The 22,960-nt window shown below is 37.5% G+C and overlaps 1 protein-coding gene and 1 pseudogene across 1 annotated transcript in view; both read left to right on the top strand.

The window, feature by feature from the left end:
* Positions 1 to 22,960, top strand: part of COL12A1 (collagen, type XII, alpha 1) — a 146,907-nt gene that overhangs the window by 20,991 nt on the left and 102,956 nt on the right. The window contains exons 8-12 of the mRNA XM_006896968.1: positions 1,648 to 1,938; positions 2,580 to 3,182; positions 4,960 to 5,232; positions 9,726 to 9,998; positions 11,588 to 11,860. Of these exons, the coding sequence (XP_006897030.1) occupies positions 1,648 to 1,938; positions 2,580 to 3,182; positions 4,960 to 5,232; positions 9,726 to 9,998; positions 11,588 to 11,860 (1,713 nt within the window). The remainder of the gene's footprint in view (positions 1 to 1,647; positions 1,939 to 2,579; positions 3,183 to 4,959; positions 5,233 to 9,725; positions 9,999 to 11,587; positions 11,861 to 22,960) is intronic.
* LOC102850512 lies at positions 18,259 to 19,440 on the top strand (annotated as a pseudogene).

The raw sequence follows: 22,960 nt of genomic DNA, 5'->3' as shown, positions 1-22,960 counted from the left end.
TTGAATTCCTGTTGTTGAGCCTCGATCTTCACTGAGGGCCAGTCATCAACTGTTTAAGTGTTCAATTATCAATAAGCCGAAGTCTGTGGAAGGCCATAATGGCCCTGCTTTAAGTGGTTTGCTGCTCCCGGAGCTCACCATGCTGTCTCTGCCTCTGCCGCCATCTTGGATCTCCGGCAATTCTATTTTTATTGTTTCCAGTGACTCACATTGTAAATACCATTTGCCTTACCCTAGTGGAACATTCAAGCAAATGTTTATAGCATTTTGAAGTTCTTAAATATGATTTTTAGATAATTTTTTCTTTGTTCCTTTGTTTCTGAGATTTTTGTTTACTTTTAGTGCCTAGCTGGCACCATGTTATTCTGAAGCTTGTTTTAATGATCTTGCACTCTGGTTTAGAGATTACCATTCTGGGGAAGTATTTAGTTTGGCTGTCTATAATGCAAAATAATAACAATCATTTCTACTAAGTGCCTAAGGAAAACCTTTTCTGTTATCTCATTGGGCATAATGTTATAAAATTTTTTTTAAAAAGCTTTTATGATACATTTTTCAAAAGGTCGATCAGTTTGGTCTTCCCACAATATGGAGAGTTTTCTTGTCTCTAACTTACTGCTTTTAACATTAGAGGAAGAAAAGACAGATACAAAGTTGTTTCCTAAGCATCATTTTGAGTGTTATGTTGTTTTTACGTACCTTCGAGTTGGAACTTACTCATAGCTGACCTCTCATGCATTTCTAGAGGCAGTAAGTCACCCTGGAGGAGACTGCCCTTCTTTCTCTCTCAGAGCTGCTGGTGGATATGAACTATATAGCTTTTAGTTGACAGTACAATGTCTTACTGCTAAGCCACCAGAGCTTCCTTTTGAGCGTTGTAAAACTCTGATATTTTTCTGTTATTTTTCTTCTCTCATCTGGAAGATCAATAAGTATTTACATAACTATTCTCAATAACTACATGTTCAATTTTATAAGTCCATTTATACATTTATTTTCTGGCTGCATGAGAGCTCAGCCTGGCCCACCCCCGGACCCATAAACCTATTTCTTTTTAATACTTAGGTATCTTTGACAATATTTATTAGCACTAATTAATTCTGATTGAGGACTTTCTTTTAAGACCAACTGCTTAGAATATTTTCATTTTTTGCCTGCTATCAACATTTTTTTTTAACTTTTATAACCTTACCTCCTCTCCTAGCCCTTTTTAATATTAACATATCTTTATTAAATCTTTTAAAACATTATTCTTCCTATCTTCACTGGGCAGAGGGTGGAGTATATCTTCATTAAAAGACTTTCTCTTTTCCTAAACGTCTCAACTCCCTAACTGATTATAAATAATCAATAATAATTTTCCACTTTCCTTCTGCAAGTCTGCCTGTACCCAGCAAACCAAAAATGATCCAGAGCCTGATTACATAGTACTTGATGATCATAAGCTTGGTTTGTTTTTAGTTTGAGAGGAACAGGTGGACTCTGGGAAGCCATCTGGACTCTGTGTGTGTGTGCACGAGCGCAGTTACTCTTTATATAGTATCAAAGAAAGCGAGGAGAACAAATTGAAGGTCCACACGTGAAGACCTAATTAATTGATAGGATTGCATCCCACTGATTTTCTTCACTGTTTGCTTTTTGTTTTAGTTATTGAGCCTCCTTCAAATTTGGTTGCCACAGACATCTCTTCCAAATACATTAAGCTAAGTTGGAGTCCTTCTCCTAGCCCAGTGACCCAGTACAAAATCCTCCTCACACCGATGACAACCGGAAGTAGACAACATGCACTGAATGTAGGGCCTCAGATCACCACACTCACTGTACGAGATCTCTCAGCCGACACAGAATACCAGATCAGTGTTTCTGCCATGAAGGGACTGACTTCCAGTGAGCCTGTTTCAATCATGGAGAAGACACAGCCAATGAAAGTTCAAGTGGGTAAGTTCATAGATGTGGCTTAGTTAAAATGTCTCACTGGGTTTGGAATATTGCAGGTCCATTAAACAGCCTAATGGGCTTAGACTTAGGTTTGTTTGGTGGTTTTTGTTTTGTTTTTTCCACATTGGTAGTTATTTTTATTTTTTCATTTTTTCCTACTAGTTTATTTACAAAATTTGAAACAAATTTTAACAAATAATTTCAATTTCCCTCTCCCCCACCCATCAAATTTTACAACCCAATGATTCATCCCCCCTCCTCCTGCACATCCTCACCCCTCTGCTTCCACCCTCTCCCATCCCTCTTGGATCCTTATACTCATTTTACAGTAATAGTTTTATACAATATTTATCCTTGTGGGACTGAGTTAATTCACTCAGCACAGTGCTCTCCATTCTCTCCCAAGTTAGGTAATAATTTATACAATCATTTATTGCTTCTGCGTGCTGCATAGTATTCCATTTGTGAATGTACCATAATTTCTCATAAAATCTATGAATGGATAGACTTAGTTTGAAATGAAATATTTCTACTGTTTTTTTTTGTTTCCCCCCAAAGAAGCTTAGAAAACAAGATATCTATATTTTAACCATTAATTCACATTGATTGTACATTGATGGATTTTCCCCCCCTCTTTACAGAATGCTCACGTGGTGTGGATATAAAAGCTGATATTGTGTTTTTGGTTGATGGTTCCTATAGCATCGGGATTGCAAACTTTGTTAAAGTTAGAGCCTTTTTAAAAGTTCTTGCAAAAAGTTTTGATATCTCACCAAATCGGGTACAGATAAGTCTTGTTCAGTACAGCCGTGACCCTCATACTGAGTTTACTTTGAAAAAATTCACCAAAGTGGAAGATATAATTGAAGCAATCAACACCTTCCCTTATAGAGGAGGTTCGACAAACACTGGAAAAGCAATGACTTACGTCAGAGAGAAAATATTTGTTCCCAGTAAGGGATCAAGAAGTAATGTGCCAAAGGTCATGATCCTTATCACTGATGGGAAATCGTCGGATGCTTTCAGAGACCCTGCCGTCAAACTGAGAAATGCAGATGTTGAGATCTTTGCAGTTGGTGTGAAGGATGCTGTTCGCTCTGAACTGGAAGCGATTGCCTCTCCTCCCCCGGAGACCCATGTGTTCACTGTGGAAGATTTTGATGCTTTTCAAAGGATATCTTTTGAACTCACACAGTCGATCTGCCTTAGGATTGAGCAGGAATTGAAAGCTATAAAGAAAAAATGTAAGTAGATTATGCAAAGTGAAAACAATCTCCCCACAAACAAAGCTTTTTCTTTTTCTTCTGTGCATACCTTCTCAATTCCTGATTAGAGAAATATCCAGGAAAAAGTGACTTTCTGATATCATTTAAAGCTATTAAACTTATTTAGTTTTGAGATAGGGCTCCCTCCTGACTATTGGTCAATTATTTGCTGGTGAAAAAAGCTATGTACTTGTAAGAGCCATGAGAGGTTTCTGATGTTAGATCCTCAAACAGGGGTAGGTTTATTATAAGTATTTGCCATGTTAAAGTCACCAAATAGTTGTTAAGTGTTTACTGTGTGATCACTTAGCTAGGTCCCAGGAATCAATCAGACCTTTGGATTCTTAACATGCATTCCTTTTTCCTGGACCAGCATTGATCACATCTGAAATTTGAGCAATATTTCTCAAATCTGAAATTTTCTTCATATGTCTAAATTCTATTTGTCAATGGCCAGATAAAAGTCTCATACCTTCCATCAAATATTTCTAAGTGTTCAAGTGCTATGCACTTGCTATAATTTTCACTCATTCGGAATTTCTGTATACCACTTGTTTTATTTCTAATTTACCAGATGCTTCAGGTGACAAGGACGGACAATCTCCTCCTGTACAATTTATAGCCTTTGAAAACCCACTGGAGAGTCAGCTATTAGTTCCAACTTGATAGTACACAGCAACAATAAGTTTTGTCATCAAAATAACTTTCTTGTGATTTCAATTTGATTGCAAGCCCCTGAGGATATGAAATGTGTCTTAACATCGTATCTTTTTATTATTTACTTTGATCAATGTTTAATTAAAAAGTTCATTGGGAAAAATTCCACAATTATTACCATGAAATATCGTACCACTCAGTGCTTGGATGAATAGGAAAATTTTACTGGTTCATTTTACGGATGCTACTCTTTAAATTTTGAAAGCGGGAGTGGCATCCACTTTTTAAAGAACTTGCCTCTTTAAACTCTATGAACTTTAAGAGATGACAGTAGTTATAGAAAGGCTTCAGGTCTTTTATTCATAGGGTTGCTATGAGTCATGCTCCACTGAACAACAATCAACAACAACAGTACAACTCTTTAAATATTTTGATTTTGGGTAGAACCATCCCACTGATTGTTTATCTTAAGAATTTCAATACTCAAGTTCAAGTTTCATTAATCATACAAATAGTTCATTTGATGGATGGTCAATACAAAATTATCAAGACTTCCTGCAGGTCTGTAAATGAGTTGCCTCATCTCACTGAAGATGCCTCAGCTCAAATTAAGACTACACATTGGGGGGGAGCTCTGGTGGCCTAGTGGCAAGGAGCTGCAACTACAATCCCAAAGGCTCACGGTTCGAATCCACCAGATGCTCTGCTGGGAAAAAGAGGGACAATCTCCTCCTGTACCAGTCAGATCTGATTTGACGGTACACTCACACACACACACACACACACACGACTACACATTGGCCTCAGTGACTATCCTCAGAATGTACATAAGTAATTTCAGAAACATACAATTAGTAGTCCCATCTCTAGTGGTCTTTAGGTTAAGAAGTTCCACTGCCACAGTTAAAATCTGCCAGCTTCTTCAAGGGAGCTAGATAGGCCATATCCTGCCCTATGGATTATAACTTCAAAAAACCCGCTGGAGGGTCAGGTATGGCTTGGTTCTGACTCAACAGCAATGAGTTTGAGTTCTTTGAGTTTGCTTGGCTAGCTTTCAACATTTTTAACCAATGTCCTTCTTCTTCTTCTTTTTAAAAAGCTTATGTGCCTCCAAAGGATCTTCGCTTCTCTGATGTGACTTCTTCCAGTTTCAAAACCAACTGGTCTCCTGCTGGAGAGAATGTTTATTCATATCACATCACCTACAAGGAAGTGGCTGGAGATGACGAAGTCACAGTGGTGGAGCCAGCATCCAGCACCAGTGTTGTTCTCAGCAACCTGAAGCCAGAGACCCTGTACTTGGTCAACGTGACAGCAGAATATGAGGATGGCTTCAGTGTGCCTTTATCTGGAGAAGAGAACACTGCAGAAGGTGTGACAGAGTTTCTGCCACTGTTTCATTCAAACCAGCAGGTTACTGTAGAACACAGTCATAATTTGAAATAACTATCTGCATGCAGTTCAAAATGATGAAGAATTTTGTGAAATCTGATATCTTTGAAATAGTTATTCATACTTTTCTACAAAGATAAAAACTTTTACTTTAAAAAGAAATAGCCACCATATTTATTTTCTTGGATTAGAGGTCAGAAGACAGAGAGAGCTATTGATAATTATGGCATTAATTAATGAAATATTATCCCCACATTTTCTATTGAGCTGATGGGAAAGAAGTAGTAGCAAAGTGAATGTTTGTTTTTTATTTGGTTGTTGTTGTGTGCCATCAAATTGGATCTGACTGGGACAGGAGGAGACTGCCTTTTCTTCTCCAGCAGAGCATCTAGTGGATTCAAACTGTGTGCTTTTGGGATTGCAGGGCAGCTCCTTGCCACTAGGCCACCAGAGCTCCCTAGCATAGTGAATGTTTAAAGCAATATTTTGCTAAATGTGTCTTAACTGAATAGGATACTTTCTGGCACGTTACACTGCATTCAACATTAAGAGAAGACTGGATACAAGAAGACTAAGGGAACATATTACCCTTAAAATAGAAAACCGTGAATCCTACAAAAGATAACAATTGTTCTCTATTTTCATGGAGGCTAGAAGTCAAAGATTTTGAACATCAGTGTGAGGTGGTTAGGAGAGTTATAAAATATTTGCTGGTAGGCATGGCATGCTTCTTTTCTCAGAGTATTTTTACCGAACAAATAGATATTCTTTTTTGGATGGTTTAGACGTTATTTCTGCCTTCAGGCTTGAAAAGAAAAAAAAAAGTTCTAAAGTGTTTTCTTGTAACTAAAACTCTGTAATTTGATAATGTGATTTCATCTGATGGTTTACTATAATGTCCTGTCCAGTGCTTCATGGACCCTTTTTTTCTTTTTTTACAACACTTTGTGATGAAGTTGGGAAATATAGCTCAAGGAGAAATTGAAATAGGATTTTTTTTTCAGCAGAAGCTGCTACATTCATATACATCCCAGTTTTTGGTGATTGGGCTACTGTAATAGAGTTTGGTGATGTGTTTCTGCTGCCTGTAGTGGAATCTGAGATTTAAAGTTGGCTGAGTCAGTCAGGAACTTTGGATTCTGTATTCTATTTTTTTCTATTCTTTTTTAAAAAAATTAATTTTAATGAACATTTACAGAGATTTAGGATTTCCATTCATTCATTGTTGCACTTTTCTCCCTGCTCCCCCCATAACACCTCCAGTTCACTCTTCTCTTTGAAAAGTAAAGGAAAACTTCCTTCATTGGTATACAATCCCCTCACACCCTCCCTCTGCCCCTCAGTATACTCCACTCTGCAACCTTTATTCCAGACTCTTATGATAATCATAATACTGTATAAGATATTGCTTTTAAACGGTTTTCTCCCTCATCTGTTTTAATGCAGTATACATAATTTATCCAGTTTTTCTCATTCTTACCCCAACCCTGATGTCAGTCCATTCTACAACAGTGACATTATGCAGTGTTTGTGCTTTTGTGACTGAGATATTTCATTCAGCATAATGTCCTCCAGGGTCACCCATTTTGAATAATATTGCATGAGTTCCTTGTTTTTTAATGCAGCGTGGTATTCCATTCTGTGAATATACCACAGCTTCTCTATCCATTTGTTTGTTGATGGGAACTTGGGTTGTTTCCAACTCTTTGCTATTGTGAACAAAGCCATGGTAAACATAGGTGTGTATATATCTGCTTAGATGGTGGTTATGGCCTCTTTAGGGTATATTCCCAGTAGTGGAATTGCTGGGTCAAATGGTATCTCTATTTGCAACTTTTTGAGAAAGCACCACATCGCTTTCCACAGTGGTTGCACCATTTTACACTCCCACCAACAGTGAATAAGGGTTCTAGTCTCTCCACAACCTCGCCAGCATTTATTGCTTGCTGTTCTGTTAAATTTTGTTAGTCTTACTGGGTTGACATGATATCTCATAGTTGTCTTGATTTGCATCTCTCTTAGAGCTAGGGATGTTGAACATTTCTTCATGTGTTTGTTGGCCATCTGAATGTCTTCTTTGTGAAATGGTTATTCATATCCTGTGCCCATTTTTCAATTGGATTATTTACCTTTATCTTGTGGTGCTCAAGTATTTAATAAATTCTAGATATAAGTCCCTTATCTGATATGTCATTACCAAATACTTTTTCCCAGTCTGTGGCTTCCCTTTTTACCCTGTTGGAGAAGTTTGTAGATGTGCATAGGGATTTGATTCTTATAAGGTCCCATTCGTCTATTTTATCTTCTGGTTGTAGATTTTTCAGGGTACTTGGAATACTGTTTATGTTGTGGAGAGTTCTTCCAAGGTTTTCTTTAATGAAGTTTATAGTCCTTGGTTTTAGTTGTAGGTCCATGACCCACCTTGAGTTGGTTTTTGTGTATGGAGTGAGGTGTTTCTGCAGATAGTTTTCCAATTTTGCCAATAGGATTCTGTATTCTTATTGAACAAGAATTTACTGGTCTTCTGCTATGTGTCAGAAATGTTACTGTTTTCTCTGGATTCTCTCATTTAAACATTTCTGCAACCTTATGGTCCTATTTGAATGCTGGGCAATCTGAGGTTCAAAGTTGTCTTATTTTTATGGGGTCCCATGTTACTTTTGTTCTATGTCCTGCTGCTATGAGATATGTTAGTGAGCTTGTTATGCTAATTTTTAAATTGCAACATGTACATACTCAGTAAAGTTCAGAGCTAAGCTTTAAGCTCGTAAATCTATATTGCCTTCTTTGTTCTTACTACTTCAGTTGTTTTCCTTCCCACTCAAAAAGGGTCATGGCTTAAACCTATCAACTGCTATTTTTTCTTTTTTTTTACCCTAGCAAGATATTTTTCCTTTCCCCCTAAGTAACCTATTGATGTTTCATAACTTTGGGTAAGCTTTAATTAATGTAAGGCACATGCAGACAAGTTTCTTCCTGGTGAACTGAGAAGACAATGACCTCTAAGTGCACCCATTCTGAATGACAATGTATCAGTTAACTCTTTTGAACAAATAAGTGGATTGAAACTCTTTACTAAACACAAAACCAAATGTTATTTTCACTTTGACTTGATGAAAATTTTATTTAAATCATGAATGTAGTGTTGCTAATGATTTAGTATCAAGATTTAGATAAGACCATTATTGTAAAACTAGAAGGAAAATTAATAAAACATGTATGGGGACCCAAGGCAGGAAGGGGTGGAGGTAGAGGGGCTATTATGGGTAGCGGTGAAACCATAGTGCTGCATAGTTTGGGGGTGGAGGCAGGGGGTCAAGGAAATGGGAAGGATCCAGTAGGGACCTGAAAAGACAGGGTAAAGATAGGCAAGGTCCAGTTGTGATTGATTTTATAAAATATAATGCATGGGAATGATTGCATGAAACACAATATGAATGAAAAATAGTGTGGAACACGATATATATGAACTTTGTGAGCAAACAAATAAAAAAAATTAGATCTGACTTTAAAACGCCAGGTGCTACTGAGTCAATTCTGACTAATTTATGTCAGAAAAGAACTATGCTGCTTAAAAATGCTGTTAAATCAGTTTTGACTCTTTGCAGCTCCAGATGAGAGACTAGAACTCTGTCATTGGTTCTCTAGGTTGCAATCTTTACAGAAGCAAAATTACACGTTTCCTGTACTGCCAAGCCGAAGGAATATGGTTTGAACCTAAACGTTTCTCCACAGGATAAAGATAGGCAATCAACTCCCATGGCTGTGACAATCCACTAGAGGGTCAGCCATGAGTTAGTTCTGACTTGATGCAAATAACCATGTAACAACTATGTTACGGGCATGGTCTATTTTATTCTCCAGGTCATGACTGAATAGATACAACGTTTACTTGTGGGGTTTGTTGGATAAAATAGTCTGTTTAGATAAGTGAATATAGGACAGACCTTGTTGCATATATTTTTACTATTTGAGAAAGCGTAAAAAGAGTGCAAACCCCTCTTACTAATCCCAGTATTACAATAAATTGTTCTTTTATTTTTGAGTTTCATTGGAAATATAAAAGTATCACTAGGCTGTGTTTTATTTATGATTTAAAGTGTTTACTATTATCTATCTTTCTGTTTAATTAAATAGTTATTCTAGGAGCTTGAGTGACTTAGTGGCAGTTAACGCTTTTGAACAAAAAGGTCAAATGAAACTGCGCTGTGATCCCAAAAGGCACATGGTTTGAATCCACCAGCGGCTCTGGGAGATAAGGATAGTAATTAGTTTCTTCCTGGATACCATATTTTTTTTCTTGTTATATTAGAATCTATTGAATTTCTGACTAAATGAATATAATCACCAGGATGCTTGTTAACAAAAGAACTTAGACTTGTTTAGAAAACTACTATGATTTTATAGTCAAAAGCTAATTTTGTATTTCTTATAAACAGTTAACTCATTTTTGGAACATGTCTTATATTTCAGTAAAAGGAGCACCTCGAAATCTCAAGGTGACGGATGAGACCACAGACAGCTTTAAAATTACCTGGACTCAAGCTCCAGGGAGAGTGTTAAGGTATCGAATCATGTATAGACCAGTGAGTGGAGGAGAAAGCAGGGAAGTGACCACTCCAGCCAATCAGAGGAGGAGAACCCTGGAGAATCTGACTCCAGACACAAAATATGAAGTCTCTGTAATTCCTGAATACTCCTCTGGACCTGGAACCCCACTGACTGGAAATGCAGCCACTGAAGAAGGTAGAGAAAATATGCTGATCATATGATAGCAACTAACTATCTTCTTAGGCTACAAGGAAACTGTACAATGATGCAGATAATATGAGTCATAAAACACTTTGTCTCAATTACCTGAATGTTTTAGATTGTATTCATTTTGGACTTGAATCATTCAAATTTTTATCTTACTCATCACATTTTTTATTTGTGTCAATTGAGGTCTAACAGTATCACACAATATTAGTATTTTTTAAAAAGAGAATATGAATTATCCCAACTTGAGGAATGCAAACAGTTATGCATCATTGAAACAGATTACATGCCACTTCTATAGCAAGATTTTTAAAAAAAACTAACCTTCCTTTGTAAATGAGATAATTGGATTTGCCTCATATATCCCAGTAATTGTTGCAAATTATTAATGGGCATATTATTTCATGAAAAATTAAGACATTGATAAGTTTAATTTTATTGTTTAACTTTACAATTTTATTATTAATAATGATACTAACAAATGTTAACAATAATGAACATTTCTCAAACATCTTTTTTAATTAATTTATTTCCTATTTACTGAGCACCAGAATTGGCAGATTCTAGGCAGAGTATGTCATATATTACTTACTCACTTAGTCGTGGATAGAATTATGATCTAGATTCATGAGCTTGTTATTATTAGCCAGGTTTACAAGAAATTAAGGCTAAGGAAGATTAATGAATTCCAAATCAAGTAGATCAGTGTAGACCTGGGTTTATGGACCTGACTGTCTTACTGCAGACACTCACATGGAATATTTCTTACATCTTAACCTTTATCACTTTATTTTCCACCTTTTTCAGTCTAATTGGTCTTGACTATTTGAGACTCCTCTTGCAACCCCACCTCCCCCCCACACCTTTGAGAAGCCAGTACTTTACTTTTTCCTGTTGAACATCTAGGGTTCATTATACAGAGCACCATAACATGACCCAGTGACTCTTCATATCCTTTCCTGGCTGGCGTGAACTGACTGTGTGCTGAACTGCACATGCCACAATGCTGGGTGACCTGAGCTGTTAGGAATGTCAATAATGCCAAATAGCATAGTTACAAAGGAATAGGCTGTCCCTGGAAAGCCTAGGCAGATCCTCCTCAGTCTATTTTTTCTGTCTTCTTAACAGAGCCAACATTGTGTTTTATCATATGACACCTGAGCTTATTTCTTGCTTATTACATTTAGATATTCACAGTATTATACCATCAAACCCTTTTTACTGCAAGTTTTTTAGAGGCCTGAAACATCTACCTTGAGCTCTATAATCAATACACACCTTGTAGTTCTTCGTTCCACTTTTAGGGAAACTATTGTGATTATTTTATGGACAAGATTTTAGTCTGCAGACACAGGAAAGCAAATAGAAGTCTTTTTCTTCATTTCTGTTAACAAGTAGATCCTGATTATAGAAATGTTTTAACACGGTTGTCTAGTTAACAGTTACAATTGCCATGGTCTCACTCAGGGTATTAATTGGATTTAACACTCACACATTTTTAAAGTAACAAAGTGGTTTCCAAGCCCTTTTATTAAATAATGGATTTTGATGTTTGTTGTTTTTTTAACCTAATGAAGTTAGAGGGAATCCAAGAGACCTAAAAGTTTCTGACCCGACAACATCAACTATGAAATTATCTTGGACGAGAGCACCAGGGAAGGTGAATCAGTACCTCATCACGTACACCCCAGTGGCAGGAGGTGAAGCTCAGGAGGTCACTGTGAGGGGAGATACAACCAACATCGTTTTGAGAGAATTAAAGGAAGGGACACAATACGCCTTGTCTGTGACAGCCTTGTATGCGTCTGGGGCTGGAGAGGCGCTGTTTGGAGAAGGGGCAACTCTTGAAGGTAATTTCTGTTATATATTATGGACATCTTTGAGCTTGGTTGTGATTCTGCACTTATGAAGGCCTAATGTCTTCAGTTAAAGAAATTTGGAAACATGTAATCCTTCCACTTGAAAAGGAATTCATGTTGAAAACTAGTAGCTATAAGATTATCTTTTTAGAGATAAATAATGTAAGCACCTGGGAAGATTAACAGTGGTTGAGAACGGAAAGTCTCCTGAGGAGCTGAGCGCACCAAAAGGGTTTGGGTGAAAGAGTCATGGTCCAGAGTTTGAATTGCCCAATATCAAATAGGTGGTTTCCTCACTCAGGATCAAATGGGGCTTCTTCTTAGTGAAGTTTTTTTCTTTGCATTGACCATGTAGTAAAGCACCCGTAAGAGTTTGAGAAATATAAGAATTCAAGTTTCTTGTTTGTTTTCAAAATGAAAACTTACCATAAAACTCAGTGTCATCTAAGAAGTTCAAAGTGAATGCAAAATTACTCCCAAACTGTAGACATTTCCTTGGTTCTTTTGAGGTAATTGTAGTTTAGGGTCTAAGTGGAAATTCAGATAATTTTTTAGTCACTGTATTTTTTATGATTTATCATCATCCTGTATGTGATTTTATGTATCCAAAGAACAAATAAGTCTGGAGGTGGTACAACCAAGGCTTGTGAAGATTTGTCTCATACTTCAGGCATGCTGTGAGGAGGGGCCAGCCCTTGCAAAAAGACATTGTTCTCGGATAGTTGGAGGGTCAGAGAAAGGGAAGACCCTTAATAAGATGAATTGACAAAGTAGATGTACCAGTGACTGTGAAAACGAGCTTGAGTGTGTCAGAGATGATGAGGATGGCACAGAATATGTCAAAATTCAGTGGCCCTCATAGGGTCATTAAGAGTCATGTTCGACCCTGGTGCTTAACACCATGTCAGCATTTTTATGATTTATTTTAAATGATTATAGCAGGAAATGAATAAAGAATATATTTTGTGATGTGAAATCCTAGTGAAATTAGTCAAAATGCCTATCGTCATTGATAGACTTGGAAGTCACAGGATTGTAGACATTGCAAAGAGCAGTCATAGGACGATAATAGGGAGCAAATAAACAAAACAAAAAGTACATGTTAACAAAAATGAGAATGATATTTTAACATAAATGCTTGATGACATTTGGTTTTAGAAGGTGATTTAAATAAACCAGTTAAACACCACATTGCAAAGTAGTGATGACTAGAGAAGACCTTGTTGAGGCCTAACCGCGTAACCCTGACTCGTTCGTTAACCACTCCAAACCTCAGCTTACCCACCTAAGGGGGCATGGTCATCCGCCTCCCTTTACTTCCCAGGGTTTCAGTGGAGATGAAATAGAAAATGTAAGTTAAATTCTTTGGGTATTAGAAAATACTGTATGGATATAAAATACAGCAAGTGGAGATAGCTTATTTAGAGTGTATTTCTAAAACATTACTTTATTAAGTATCATAGAAGTATTGAAAAACAGTGTGTGAAAAACAGTGATGAAAGAAAGAAAGATGATAAGAGCTAGGAAACAAATTTATCTTGACTACAGACGTTTTACCCAAAGAATGAAAGCCCATGATTGTTCCATTTGTACAGTACTCAGGATTTCTGAGAATTCTGCCTTTTCTTTTGTACTCTTGGAGTTCTTGTTATCATGTGCTTTCCATGGACCTTAAGGATAGATAATTGGTATTCTTTTTTGAGGATGCACTTCTGAACTTGGAAAAAAAAATGGTTTTCATTCAATCACTTGAATACATTTTGTTTATAACATTATTCACAATTGTACAAGGCCACTATTTACAATGTCTTTTCTACCCTCCCTTCCCCACCCTCTTTTTATTATCACTTTACCCATCTGGTCTAAACATTTAAATTTTTATTCTTTATAGAATACTTGTAGATTATTGAGATTTAAGAAGATTCTGTTCTATAAGGATTATTTGGAAAAGAAATGAATAGTTTTCCCTTTGACTCTACCTTTTGATCTGATATTCTATACTTTCTTTAAGAAAACTTATTTCTACTCAGTTAAAATTCTTGATTCTAAAGATCAAAGCATTTTTGTCTAAGACTAATTTGTTGGGATATAAAATAATAAACTATATATTTCAATTTTACATCAAACATTCAATTGAGCTAGGATTTTTCTAAAATAGGAATGTAGCTAATTGTTTATAAGGGGCAATCAGCTTATAGTTTGTGTGAAAACACACACACACACACACAGAAAGTCTCTTTAAGGAAGAGATAGAAACAGTAAATTTAAAAAAATTCACATTTGGGAAGCTCTGGTGGCCTAGTGGCAAGGAGCTGCAACTACAATCCCAGAGGCGAACAGTTCGAATCCACCAGATGCTCTCCCGGGGAAGGAGGGACAATCTCCTCCTGTACCAGTCAGATCTGATTTGACTGTACATGCACACAAAAATAATGAAATAAAAATAAAAAACATAATTCACATTTCCTACAGAATAAAGTCAGATAATTTGTACACTTGCTTTAAAAAACATAATTAAATTCATAACTAAATTGTAGTATCAGGATTATTTTCTCACACGAAAGCTCTTTACAACACTGACGGATTAACTAAATGCTGCCAACATGATTTTATGAACATATTTATCCCGTTGCATTATGTGTGGTAAACTTGACAAATATGTGAAAGCATAGTTGTGACTAAATTAAAATAATGGGATATTTTTGCCCCTGGTTATTCCATTTCATTTTATTATCTGAACGCAGCCAAATCCACATACCATATACAGGAATAGGATATGATGGTAAATGCAGGGAGTGGAAAGCCCAGAAGCAGAGCCAGCCACTGCTTTTGAGCGCTGCTGTTATTCTAATTTGTTTTCCTCTTGGGAGAGGAGGTGGTAAGAGCAGACCTTGACGGAATGTTTCTTTTATCCAAAGACATGGAGTCAGCTGGCCAAGAGCATTCTGTAGGTTGGACATTTTATAGATTACCTAAAGTGCATTATAATTTAGAATTCAAAAAGGAGGAAAAGATTTTTTTCTTCAATAGCTGGTGTGGTCTACAGATATATCTTCCTTGAATCTGTCTCCTAGTGCTTTTTGAAACACAGCCAATGATCAGAAAATTCCCCTGTCGCTGGAAGTGAGATTTATTAGCATTGGCATTGGGAAAGCTTCATGGTTGGCTCTTAGGACTGTGCCCAGTAGAATCACAGAAGCAGAGTTTATTACTATTTCAGATACAAACTTCAGAGGATTCTGAACACCAGCCATTAAATTTGATTTACATCATCACTTTTTTCTCCGTTTTCCCTTATTGTTCTTAAAGTCGATAGGTCTCCTGTAATTACTAAACCACTGGTGTACATGTAAATGTACTTTAATTCTGGATAGAACTTTTTTTGTTACTCTTAGTGCTCTGAAAGAGGGCGATTTGCTTTTTAAAAACAATTTTAACTTCTCAATGAATAATATAATGCCCAACTATATTCAGAGGGATCACAGATGAATGAAATTTTTGGTTTGAGAATAACAAGGTCCTTCTTTCTTTGCCTTTATTTATTAATTTATTTTGAATGTTGTTTTGTGGCTATGGAAATGAAGACTTTTCAGATTTTTTTTATATGTTTGTGTGTGTATGCGTGTGAGTTGCTGTAGCAACCTGACAATGTTCTAGACGTGAATGACTTCCTACAGATCCAACTCGATCACTCAGTTGACATTTTGTTACAATGAAGACCTTCGCACATCACAGGAACTCTGTGTGGTGCTGAGTAACTGTGATTATGCTCCAAAGTGCACTAAACAAGGCCTCTCTGTTTCCCTCCATTTACTGCTGTCTCATAATTTGAAAATTCATGCATTTTGGGTAAAGCAACTCTGACATTTGCAGGGAGCTTCTTGGCAAAAATCACCAAACAGGAATTCATGTATTCTTATCTGGGGGCCAAATCAATTGCTTAGCAGAGTAAAATGTAAATCCAGTTAGAGAGTTAACAACTACTGTAGTAGACATTATTTTTGGTCACTCAGCCTTTGAAGTGGAAGGTGACTTAATTGTGTAGAAGGTTTTAAAGATTTTATCTTGCTTAAAGTAACTAAGTTAGCTTATCAAGAGTGAATTTTGACTTTGGAATGGAGACTCCAACTTACTGGTTGTAAATCAAGTGCGTTTTAGCATGAACATTATCCAGAAGAGCAGGTTTTCCTTATTCTGCAGTGGAAAGTTGGATGGCTTTCGAGCCGAGCTCTAAAGGAAAATACAAATTGATTTAGAAGACGGTTTACATTACACTTCAATTCAACTTCTATTTTTGAAAGTGGTATGTGAAATGTAATGAAAGCTGACTGGAACAATCTATATGATGAAACAGAGTTTCATTTTATTATGATTAATTTTTCAGTTATCATCATTGGCTAATTCATGTTATAATTATGTTTGAATTGGATGCTAATTTGCTTTTCAGAAAGCAAATGGAAAAGTGCTAAGGAAACATAAGAAAGTTCCTTAAATGAGGCATTAACTCTTTGGCCTAGAATGTGGAAAAAAGGAGTGTAGACGTCAACCTCTTGTGATGTTCAGATCATGAGAAATGCACCTGTCTAAATGACTTCTCCCACTATGGCACAGAGAGTGTGCAAGCAGGAACCAGCTCCATGCCTTTGGAATGCATGTGAACATGTTTTATAACCAAGATTGAAATATTGAGTTCCAAATTTTCAAAATGAATTAAAAAAATTGAAAAAGATTGAAAAAGCCAACATGATAATTAGTATGCTCAACATTAAGACAAAAGTGTATTACTAGTATATACTAGTATATAAGTGTATACTAGTTCTAAACTGGGCAGAATAGGTATATGGGAAAACTGTTGAGGTGGAACTGATGAAATAAAAATGAAGGCATATTTTCATTACAGATGAAGATTTGTTCAGAATAAGTGTCAAGAGCTCTGCTACCAGAGTTAAAAAGCAATACAGGAAGCATAGGTATATAGTTCAGAATTTCAGGAAACCAGCGTTACTAAGCTCAATATTATGGAAAACAATGGTATTATGGAAAAACCTGAAAAAAGCTCAATGTCATCAGACATAGATTGAGGAATTTTAGGACAAATGAAGAGGAGACAGGCATGGAAGGAAGAGGGAACATTTGCTAGAGCAGATGTGGACTCAGGTTCAAAGAAAGGTCATAACAAAGTGTGGCAAGGCCTACTGGTGTTCACTCCAGTCTTCCTATTTCTCTTCTTTTAGAATAGTGCTTACCTTTCCTGCGAGGAGCTAAAGACTGGTCTTCTCACCCATTTACTATCTTGTTGCCTTTATTTCTTTCTTCTGTCTTGCCAGGTACTCAATAAAAATCCTCTTTCCCAAAACCAGTCTAACCAAAGCAAATCATATTGAAATAAGCAAAGTAATCTATCTCATCCTGTAGTTACCAATGTTACAAATTCCTCAGACTGAGAACAAAATCCACAATTTAGTATTTTAAAACAGCAAATTTCTGGCTAGGTAATACTTTTATGGACCTCTTTAACAGGGAAAGGAGATCAGTTGAGAAAACAGTGTTGAGCGTTACTTCTGGTTGAGGCAGGACCAAGGGGAAGAGAGAGCCAGAACCATCCATATGTGTTATGCCGTGGAAAGAATGTAGCAACAAACTCCAGTCAAATTCTTTGAGAATCAGGCCTAACATTATTCAGCTACCCAGAGGGAACACATATTCATAAATACAACCCCCAAATCTCATTACTGTGGGATTGGAACTGATTTGTAGCTGACCCTCCAGCAAGGCTGTAAATTGCACAGGAGGAGATTGCTCATTCTCCGGCCCTCACACCCTGCAGAGCAGCTGGTGGATTTGAATTTGCCACCTTTGAGTTGACAATGCAATTCCCCACCCCACTAGGCCACTAGAGCTCTGTACCCTTTATATAAAGCATGAACTGTATAAAACATCTAGCAGTCCTGCACCATATCAACTTGTCCCCCAACTTTAAGCCATTTTGCTTCACATCACCCCATCTGTATTATAGGAACCCTGGTGGTGTTGTGAATTATGAAGTGAGTCTCTAACAGAGATGCTGGTGGGTTGATTCTACCAATGGATCTGAGGAAGAAAGATGGACTTTCACCTCTTATAAAGATACACAGACTCAAACGCCCAATGGAGGGTCTCTGTGAGTCAGAATCAAGTAAACAGCAGGCTTATATTTTGTGTTTGCTTTCTAGATTATCTAGTCTCATTCTGAAGTGAATGTAAAAGTGAGACTTTCTCCATTCCTGATGAGGCACACCTTCCAACAAACATTTCTTTTTTTTTTTAATATTCAAAATGATATAGTTCATTATGTAATTCCAGATCACGATCAGCCTGGAAGTAGCAGGAATGACTTGGGGGAAAGGATAATGTTGGTAAAGCAGACAGCTTCCAAACAAGATAGCTCTCTGCCTCTTCATGCTTGTGTTGGCTGGCAGGCAAGCCTTGTTCTCAGCCATGCCCACTGCCAGTTCTAGCTCTTGGCCACTGCCCTGCTCAGTCAGTGGTACAACAGATGAGCTTGGTAGTTAAGTGCTGACAGGCATCCCCCTCTTCCAGGAGGCCTCTTGCCTGAAGGAGTTCAGCTGTCTCTGTTTATGGGTCTGTGACCCCGTTGCTGTTGCCTTGCTTTGTGGGCCAGAAAGCCCACTAGTCATCTCATGCCAGTGTCCTGGATCTCCTCCCTCATGCAACCGTGTGCCTTCTGGGGCCATCATACTTCGTTTCCAGTGTTAAAGTTCTCCCTGTCTCCTGGGACCAGGAACTTCTCAATGCCAATTACGCATTTCTCTAGGCGTCAGAGAAGACCAGCTGAAATAAGGGAAATGACAGGAGAAAAAAAAAAAGAAAGGGTTAACAGGAATTAAAAGTACTGTCATTGTCGCCCGATGGCTCAGACACAGTGGTCCTCAGCCTCTTCCCATGCATTCCAGAGGCTGGGAACCCTGAAACGGACACTGGGGTCCCCTCGCCAAACCACGACCCTCACCAACTGGCAACACGTGAACGAGGTCTCAGCCCTGCCAGCCACTCTGAACTCCCTGTCCATTCACCAGCTTGCAGCCCAGGGAGAGCTGAGCCAGCTGAGGGGACACTTGAGGAAAGGGGGCAACCTAGTCAACAAGCTAGATGAGCGGGGCTTCACCCCCTTCATCTGGGCCTCGGCCTTTGGTGAGATTGAAACCGTCTGATTCTTGCTCGAGTGGGGGCTTGAGCCACACATCTTGGCCAAAGAGCAGGAGAGCTCCCTGTCACTGGCCAGCACTGGTGGCTACACTGATATTGTGGGACTGCTCCTGGAGCGAGACGTGGACATCAACATCTACGACTGGAATGGAGGGACCCCTTTGCTGCATGCCGTTCGGGGGAACCACGCGAAGTGTGTGGAGGCCTTGCTGGCCCGAGGAGCTGACCTCACCACAGAGGCTGACTCTGAGTACACCCCGATGGACCTGGCCGTGGCCCTGGGGTATCGAAAAGTGCAACAGGTGATCGAGAACCACATTCTTAAGCTCTTCCAGAGCAACCTCGTGCCCGCCGACCCCGAGTGAAAGTTGCCACAGGGACTCAGACATTCAGGGATCAGAAGAGTTGACCAAGAGCTGGGGCAACACAGAACTGGCTTCTGAGGCAGCTCCTGCTTCCCAGTCTCGGGGAGACGCTGGGGCAGTGGTGGGAAGGGACTGTCCCGAGAGGAAAAAAATAGTACTGTCATTGCCGTTAGATGCTGTTGAGTCAACCCTACTGAAAGCAACTTAGGAACAACAGATCTGAACCTTGTCCTTTCTTGCAGCATCCTTTTGGGTCTCCAGTACGTGTGAGCCCATGTTACAGTCATTGTGTGAATTCCACTTGTTGAACTTATTCCTTTCTTTCTCTGACCCTCAGTCTTTCCCAGCCTGGAGAGCATGAGGTCTTTTTTCCTGGGCATGCCCAATGTATGTAACACCATCCTTTCCTCCTGCTTGCACTTCCTAAAAAAAAAAAAAAAGATTTTTTTTGGCAGTCTGTGGGAAATTCAGTACTTTTCTCTAACACATTACAATTTAAAGGCACTGATTCTTCTCTTGTCATCCTTATTCCTTGTCAAACTTTCATATGCATACAAAGCACCTGAAAATACTATGGCTTGGATCAGGGGCATCTTAGTCTTTAAACTGACATCGTTGCTCTTTAGAAAATCATTGAGATGATTTTGAAGCTCTCTAGAAAGTGCTAGTGCATAGATCCACCCATAGCTAAATGGAATGAGTTGGTTTGGACAGAGCCTAGACTTTGGCTCTCCGGATGATTCTATGTACCCCATCAGGTTCAAACGAGTTCTTCCAGGGCTTTTGCTGCTGAGAGGTCAAAGGCTCCAGGAGATGAGCCGGCCTGCCAGTGGCCAGCTCAGCTAGTTGCATACTTTGCCTCAAGACCAGATTGACCACCTTCCAGCCCTCTTCCTGCCAACTATACCACAGGGTGCAATCCAGTTGCTTCATTTGTTTGCAACCCAATAGGTGGCCATGCCAAAACTGCATTTATAAAAAGCTGAAGGGTTATGGATGTAATAAAATTTATTTGCCATGTATGAACACATCATATTCTCAGCATTGTTGAGAAGCACTCAACAAATAGAATCCTCTGTCCTCTTTTTTTTTTGATACAAAGAAGCTTATGAATATCTTTAACAACATTGTAGACTTAATATTTAGGAAATTTTTTATTTCACTGGCTTACATAAAAATTTGTATGAAATAGTTTCCCTTTTAACCTTGTCTTCTGGATCGAAATATATTTCTGTGGATTCCATATTTCTTTGTTACTGACAAGGAATGCTGTACTGCTGGTGCTTGAAAATGATGACTTTATGCAGTTACAGGAAGACGCTGTAGGTTCACAAGATTTTTTCTTTTTGTAATTGAGAACTTTTTCAGTGTTCACTCAAATTAACGTTGACATGCCATCAATTAGAATTTAGAAAGTTGTTAGTTAATATTTCATTCATATCTTTAAAGTTCCTTTACAGAAATTTTTAAAGGGCATTGATAAACCTCTGCCAAGTTTTCTATTGCAATTAATTTTGTTCTGGCTTTACATGCCTTGAATATATTACAGCAGTTGATGAAAACACATGAGGAAAATATGCCTTGTGCTCTAGGTGGCTTTTGTTTTTTGCCCAGAAATGTCTGTGTGAATGCATTTTTACTTCAACCATAATTCTCTTCTTATTTTTTCTCACAGTGAAATCATTAGCCTGTGTTTGTGAGACTGATGTCTGTTGTCATGGAAATAAACAATGATGCAAAATAAGCACTCTAGAAAGTAGAGAGAAAAATGGGTTGAGAGGCACAACCTTGGGAAAGCAAAAGGTTTACATTACTGAGTTTGCGAATTACTTCAATGTTAGTTGAAAAGACAATTCCCACATGGTAGCTGATTTTTGTCTTGTGCATTTTTGTTAATGTCATTAATGAGTATTTGGCTTATTTTAATGCAAAGTCATTTATTTCTGTTTGCAATTTAGGAAATTGAAGAGAAGAGGCACATATAGGAGAGGGTGCATGTCAAATAAAGTTCAAATAAAACTGTGATGCACATTTAAAACTTTGAGATAGGTTGTTGGGATATCAACTACCAAAACAAAAAGGAAAATAATATAACAAGCAAATCTGACCAAGCAATCAAAGTCTGAAAATGTACTTTCATACTCGTACAAAGGATGAAAACAAAATTTTAAATGAGCTGTTTAAGTAGAAAAGAAGAGTTAAAAGATCTTTAAATTAAAACTTTCTCCAGGTACCCAGAGAAAAAAAAGTCAGCATGTTCTTGAAAATAAGTATTCTTGGTTGCAGTGAAATATGTAACTAATTCCCCTCTACAGATGAGATGCCTTGTCAGCAGTTAAAGTTATTTATAATGGAGTTAGAATTTTCCATTTGAGCTTGAGGTCTGGTAGGATGCCCAGCTCCTGTTTTATTTATTTTTTTCCCCCTCTAAATTCAACCGTATAGTATACACTGTTGTCTATCTAGATTTCTTTTTTAATCAATGATTATCTTTACTTTTTTCTGTTAAAATTCAATTGTTTGGTTATGCATAGCTACAAGATCTCTATTTTACCCTTCAATTCAGGTAAAAGAATATTCCTCAGAATTTTTATAGAAGTATTGTATATCATTTGCTTGAGTATGCAAAAATTAATTGATAAAATGTATATTCTAGAAGCAGATGACTTATATTTAGGTCATACTGTGGCATAGGCCCTAATAAGGTAGCCATTGTAAAGTGACTTGTATATTTATCTTACATTTAAAATATGGAAAGTGAGGGTTTTCTTGGAAGACATCAGTGCCTCCTATTAAGTTGAAGTTTCCATATTTTTCCATTTGGTTCTTTTTATTTTTTCCTACTTGAAAGGGCCAAAATTTAGTAGTAGCCTTTTTTGATCAACTAAAACAAGCGGTATGTTTAAATTATTTTTGTTGTTGTTGTTGTTGGTATGTATATTTTGATGACTAATCACTTCTAAGTTTTCCAGAAGGATAGGTGATTTTAGTTTCATTAGAGTTAAGTTACATTGTAAGTTTTCATTCTGACGTGTGTGTGTGTTTTATTCTGACTTTTTAATTGCATGGCTGAATAAAAGCTCACCAAAATAATTATTGTGAAAATTGAAGTTTACAAGAGATAGACTTATGCAGTTATTATAAATATTACTTTGAAATCGAGCTGATTTAAGTGAATTAGAAAGAGACCATGATAAAGAAATAAAGATCCTTGTGAACAAGGGCTGTATTATAACGTGAACTGCAATGTGGTAGAATGTTGGGATTTATATGCCTTTTCTTTTTCTCTTCAGTTTTTTTTTTTTGCGTGCATTCTTTGGAAATTTGAATGTTGTTCCTATGACCACTCTTACCATTTGTAGAAGCAACTTTGGCTGGTAGGAATTAGATGTAATTCTGGAGTTTTATGTCATTGGTCTGACAGAATATTGTTGTTACGTGATGTCAAATGGAATAAGACTCATAGTGACCCTATTAACAACAGATCTAAACCGTATCATACTCTGTGTCATCCTCTCAA

This window comes from Elephantulus edwardii, unplaced genomic scaffold, assembly GCF_000299155.1.
Source record: "Elephantulus edwardii isolate Elephantulus edwardi_28Jun2011 unplaced genomic scaffold, EleEdw1.0 scaffold00194, whole genome shotgun sequence".
In the NCBI taxonomy this organism is placed as follows: Eukaryota; Metazoa; Chordata; class Mammalia; order Macroscelidea; family Macroscelididae; genus Elephantulus; species Elephantulus edwardii.
The sequence above is the reverse complement of the archived record's forward strand: the minus strand, read 5'-3'. Positions and strand labels throughout refer to the sequence as shown.